Source organism: Impatiens glandulifera, chromosome 7, assembly GCF_907164915.1.
Source record: "Impatiens glandulifera chromosome 7, dImpGla2.1, whole genome shotgun sequence".
In the NCBI taxonomy this organism is placed as follows: Eukaryota; Viridiplantae; Streptophyta; class Magnoliopsida; order Ericales; family Balsaminaceae; genus Impatiens; species Impatiens glandulifera.
The window spans coordinates 5352158-5358186 of NC_061868.1; the positions used below are offsets into that span (position 1 = coordinate 5352158).

Consider the following 6029-nt stretch of genomic DNA (forward strand, 5'->3'; position numbering starts at 1 on the left):
TGAAATTATTTTAAGGGAAAAATATGTCTAACACATGTCTCGAATCAACATCTCAATCGGTGATTTCGTTCTTCGTATATTTAATTTTATTTAATTATTTGTAACATTATATATATATATATATATTCTGTTATTCAAGACAAGATATATATAACTGTTATCATGAAACTCATGTGGAATTTGGTTTAGAAACCTAACCTACAAATTATAAAGAGGACCAAGATCAGTAAGGACATATACACGGCTGTAGGACTTCTCCATGACTAGTTCAGAGCTTTTGTTACTTCTTAATGAGTTTTATTTATAGCCATTCTTCTTTCCACTTTAAGGTTAGTTTGGTTTCAACTTTTTGGAGTTTGACAAAGTTTAAACCATTAATTAAAATCTTTTTGTAAGACAAATGTTTTCTTAATTAATTATAATTTGGGATCTTCTTCTCTATTTCTTTTTGTTTCATTTTTCTTAAAATAAAGTTACTGAATAATATATATTACAAAATGAATGGACAAGTGTTTCTAAAAACATACTCGAAATAAAAGGAGAGAAAACTTAAACAAAATGTTCATCAACAAGTAACAAAGAAACATGTTAACGAGCTAGAAGATACTAAAAAAAATTAATGATTTCTCTATTTCCTTTTATTGATTTTCTTAAGTAGATATGTAAGTTCGTCATAAATGCATCTTTCGAATGCAATCATTGAACGCTATGTAATTTTTTCCTATCAAAGGAGTTGACAAAAAGATAGTTGGAATAGAGACTCGTTTTGATTAATAAAATGTTATAAACATACTAAAAAAACAATGATCTAAAAGAAACGAGAAAAAAACTTACAAATAAAACCATGATGTTGGAAACTAATTCAAAAGGTTCATAATGCCTAAATGTTGATATTGGTGAGGAAACTAAGTATAATGATTAGTTTCATGTACAATTGGTATGTTTTACTTTAGCGGGTTAAAAAAAATTATTATAGAAGATTGTAAGGAAGGTTTTTTTTTTTAATTATAAAAGTAAATTTTGTTAATAAAATTATATTTTTTTTTATCTATATAAAATTATCTAACTGAACTTAATTATAATTCTTCATTTATTAGGACTACAATATAGAGTGGTTGCGGATTGGATTGAGCCTGTCTTTGTATTTTCATTTTTATTTTGAATAATTTAAATTTGGCTTTATTACTAATGTTATATATACTCTATTAAGAAATATCATAAAACCAAACCAGGTCTAAAATGACAGTAAGACTTCACTAAAACGAATCATCATTCATCAGATGTTTAAAGGACAAAATAATATTGACCTTATTTGAAAATATATTATTCTAAATATTAGAGCTGGTTCAGAAATGAGATTTTTAGAATAATAGGGAGAAAAAGAAATATTGTATAATTTTGAGAAGTTAATAATAATTATTTTTTTAAGAAGTCTTAAAGATATAAATATATATATATATATATATATATAATTTATAATAGAAATATTTTAGTATTTTAGTTAATAAATTTAATAATGTAATAGATGAGAATACAGTGGGATGATGTTCGATTTTATTTGAATTATTAAAATAATTCAAATCGAATTAGGCCTATTAAAATTTGTTTAACTTTTGATTTTTTTTAAATATTAATTTAGCACGGTATCTCAAAATCACGACGTCATTTTAACGTAAAGCGATCTTAATAAAAATTGAATCAAAAGGTTGAATAACAAATAATAACTATTTATTCTTGACTCAAGCTCCTGTTTGTGGTTCCATGTAATGTGGATAGAAAACATCCTGGGAAAGCCTCACGGCCTAGTGGTTCTGGTGGTCAGCTTAACTTTTACAACCCAACCCCAACCCAAACATCCTGGGAAAGCCTCACGGCCTAGTGGTCCTAGTGGTCCTGGTGGTCAGCTTAACTTTTAATTGTGCTCTTTACACCCCAACCCAAACCAAACCAACTAAGTCAAAAACATTTCCACTCACCTTTAAAAATCAAACCATTGCCATAATTCATCATTCATTCTCAAACTCTCTTTTTCTCCTGTTTTTCATATGGGGAAGTCTCAAAATCATTGTCGGTTAATCCTAACATCTTTTCCGTTCATCCTCTTCCTTTGCGCATTTGTTTTCCTCAACCAAGTTCGGGTTGACAACTTACTGAAATTCGGTAAATTTATGCCAATTCAATTGTATAACAATAACTCTTCCACCACCCCCGGTTTACTCTCTACAAATGAAGGCGAAATTCGAATACTCCTCGGAATCTTAACCCTAGCCGACCAATATAAACGTCGTCACTTCCTCCGTCTCATCTACGGCACACAACCGCGTGTTACCGGTGCGAAAATCGACGTCAAATTTGTCTTTTGCAACCTCACGAAAGAGGATCAAAAGGTACTAGTAGCTCTAGAGATTATGATGTACAATGACATCATAATTCTAAATTGCACTGAAAACATGGACAAGGGAAAAACCTACACTTATTTCTCGAGCCTCCCAACATTGTTCGATACCGAGTTGACCCCACCTTATCATTACGTGGCAAAGGCAGATGACGACACGTATTTTCGATTGGAAGCTCTTGTGGATTCGCTTAGGCCATTGCCTAGAGACGATTTGTACTATGGTTATGTCATTCCGTGCTCTAGTAAGGACCCTTTTAATCGTTACATGTCTGGTATGGGATATTTTGTTTCTTGGGATATTGTTGAATGGATTAAGGATTCGGAAATTCCTAAGAAACATATGGAGGGTCCCGAGGATATGGTTTTTGGCGAATGGATGATGGAAGGAAAACGAGGAATGAATCGGTTTAATGCTAAATGGTCGATGTACAATTATCCCGAGCCGCGGACTCAATGTACTCATGAGCTTTGGCCGGAGACGATCGCGGTTCATCTTTTGAAGACCCAAGAGAAATGGATTAAGACGTTGCAATTTTTCAACGTTACTCATAATATTAAATCATCTAAATTATACCATATATAGTCAATATTTCTAATTCTTTACTTTATATTAATTTTCTCTATCTTGCATTTTTTTTAATAATTATATAATATCAATGGTCAATTGGACGCATTTATTGACCAACTGTTGGTATGCAATATTTTTTTCCTTTTTATAATATTGTTCATAAAAATATCATAATTATAAGTATTATTATATTTTTCATTAATATTATGTCGGAACAAGTTTCCACCTTGGTAATAAGTTAATCATTTTACAAGACAAATAAAACATCAACATCAAAATCTGGATGCCTTTCACTACTTCTGCACCCATACTTTTTTTTTTTAAAATAATATGTTTTAATACAATAAAAAAATATACATAAAATCCTGTAGAATATTAAAAACCAATTACACAATAAAGATATAGAAATTAATCAAGATAAATGGTATAATTGAGATGGTTTGAGATTCTTGGTGACATTGAAGGATTGTAACGTCTTAATCCACTTCTCCGGTTTCTTCGACAAATGAACCGCTATAGTCTCGGGCCAAAGCTCATGTGAGCACACACTTTTTGGAACTGAATTGTTATACATCGACCATTTAACATTAAACCGATAATTACCTAGTTAGCATTTTCTCATCCAATCACCAAAATCCCTGTATCCTCGGGACTTTCAACATTATTCCTAAGAATATCTGAATCCTTCGTCCAACTAACAATATACCAAGACACAAAGAATCCCATACCCGACATGTAACGGTAGAAAGGATCCATGCTAGAACATGGGATCACGAAACTATAGTACAAATCGTTTCTAGACAATGGTCTAAGTGATTACCAAACTTTCCAATCTAAAGTATGTGTCGTCATCTATTTTCTCCACGTAATGATAAGGTGGCTCCAACAATCCTCCAACGTTGACATCATCAAACATTCTGGGGAGACTTGAGAAATATGTGTATGTTTTCCCTTATTCATGTTCTCTTTCTAATTTAGGATAATGATAGCATCATATCTGTTGAAATATATTAAATTATATTAGGCCAAATTCTTAAGCTTGAAATTATGACATTTTTCTTAAATAAAATGTGTTACATGAGACTTGAATTGTTAATAATTTTAGTCATTAAAGATTTCACACAAATAACTAGACGTCTTCTTATTTTTACAGTATCACATTTTTAAATAAAAAATTACAATTATTTTTTTTTCGATTTTTTCAATTATTCTCAAACATTACACATTTTAAAACATTCATGATATATTCGACAATTTTAAACGCATATATATTGAAAAAAAATACTCAGTTTAGAACGCAAATACGCTCAAATTAATAGACTATACACAAAATTTCGTTATTTGAAAAATAAAGACTAAATTTATCTATTTTCAAAACTTTACTACAACTTTACATTTTTTTAGCCATTCAAACCATCGACAAATTAAAATGCAAAAATCTTATAAATAAAAAATTAATTAAAAAAAAAAACTAGTTCCAAAATGTTTGTAGATATTATTTAATTTATTTATAAAGATTATAAATTAATTAGAAAACTAAAAATAATACGTTAAAATAAGAAATCCGACGTTTTTTCATTTAGAAAAATGTTTAAAGAACTAAAATTCGATAGTTCTATCTCAATATAGAGTAATTTAAAGATCGATGTTCAGAAATTATAACGCGTCTAGAGAGAGAAATTTTCTCTGGAGATTTTTTTTCTCACTTCGAGCACGACCGCACATCAACGCCGCCGGAGTTTCCGACGTCAGAATGATCTCAAATTTCTCCAGCATGTGCGTCTCTTTCCCACCTACAATCTGACCGAAGGAATTTCAATTTGGCCAGATGAATCGGGAGATATCGCGATTATAGTTTCTAGATCGGATATTTGGGTAGTTGTCGGCACGATCGGCACAATCGGCATGATCGGCACGAACAACACAAACGACACGGATTCTCGCTGCGACCGCGCTTCTACATCGGAAGTCGATCGCCATCCTCCAGCGCCTTCGATCGATTGTTGTGCGCCCTCTGGAACGTGTTCTGTTGTGCAAGGTACGGTCGCGGTCATCTTCTCTTATCGTTGACTGAAGCATTTCGTCAAAACCTCCTTCTGTAGAGACCTGACGTGAATCGGCGTCGGTCGCCCTCCTCTTCTCACTTTTCGTTTACAGAAGTTAGTTCGGACCTCGGTCGGGACAATAAACCACACCGCGAGGCGCGGGTAGGTCTCCATTGAACTTCTTTTCGCCGTTTGAATCAAGTGTTTGGTCTGGAGGAAGCTTTCGTAGCTACAGATCGTTCCAAAATTGCATACAACCTTTCTTGTTTGAGCAATTATCTTCAAGCCCATGTTCCGGTGCGATTGGTTTCCAATCGTGCTGTTTGCACTCACCCTTTGCTGTAGAATTCCAACATCTGTGGCTCCTTTGAAGATTAGATAGTTTGCGCTTGATCTTTCCAATGACTGGTACGCGCTCGTCCAATGTAGTTACTCGGGCAAGGTACGTCCTTCAAGTCCGCCCTGATGATCCTAAGAAGGTTCTGAAGGGGCCGTCGACAAGCAGCAAGGATAGGTCTGATAGACGAACTCATAGGTCTCTTAACAATCCCAGGAAGCAGAATCCATAAATTAGGGATGAAGTCATAATCAATGGAGAAGATGAGCCTATTGATTTTATGCCAAATACATCATCGGGTATGAGTTTTTTTCCACATGCTGATGAATTATATGAGAATAGTTCTATTGGGGATACATACTGTAATGATATGCATGTTCATAACAAAAATGATAAGATTGAATTGATAGGAAAAGATAGAACTGCATATTGAAATGATAGGACTTTAATTCCACAAAATTCCGTTGTTATTTGACTTGCTGCTCATAATGGACCGTTAGGGTGACTGGTTGATACCCTAGACCTGACCGGTCATTCTGTTGAAAAATTGGAATTGAAATCTTGTATGGATGAAACTGATGACAATCGGGTTGCTTGTGCTAAAAATTCGGTCCCAATGCTGGAGATAATCTGTCAAAAGGGCTCTAAGGTAATGCATGATAATTGCATAAATTAAATTGA

At 33.0% G+C, this 6029-nt stretch overlaps 1 protein-coding gene and 1 pseudogene across 1 annotated transcript; one reads left to right on the forward strand and one right to left on the reverse strand.

Annotated features, from left to right (window-relative positions):
• The first annotated feature begins 2027 nt into the window (after positions 1 to 2027).
• On the forward strand, positions 2028 to 3085 carry LOC124910598 (beta-1,3-galactosyltransferase pvg3-like). The gene has a single exon (XM_047451270.1). It carries the CDS (start codon positions 2046 to 2048, stop codon positions 2979 to 2981), a length of 936 nt encoding a protein of 311 aa, XP_047307226.1. The 5' UTR covers positions 2028 to 2045; the 3' UTR covers positions 2982 to 3085.
• A 293-nt stretch (positions 3086 to 3378) lies between these two features.
• Positions 3379 to 4742, reverse strand: LOC124946227 (annotated as a pseudogene).
• Positions 4743 to 6029: the final 1287 nt, after the last annotated feature.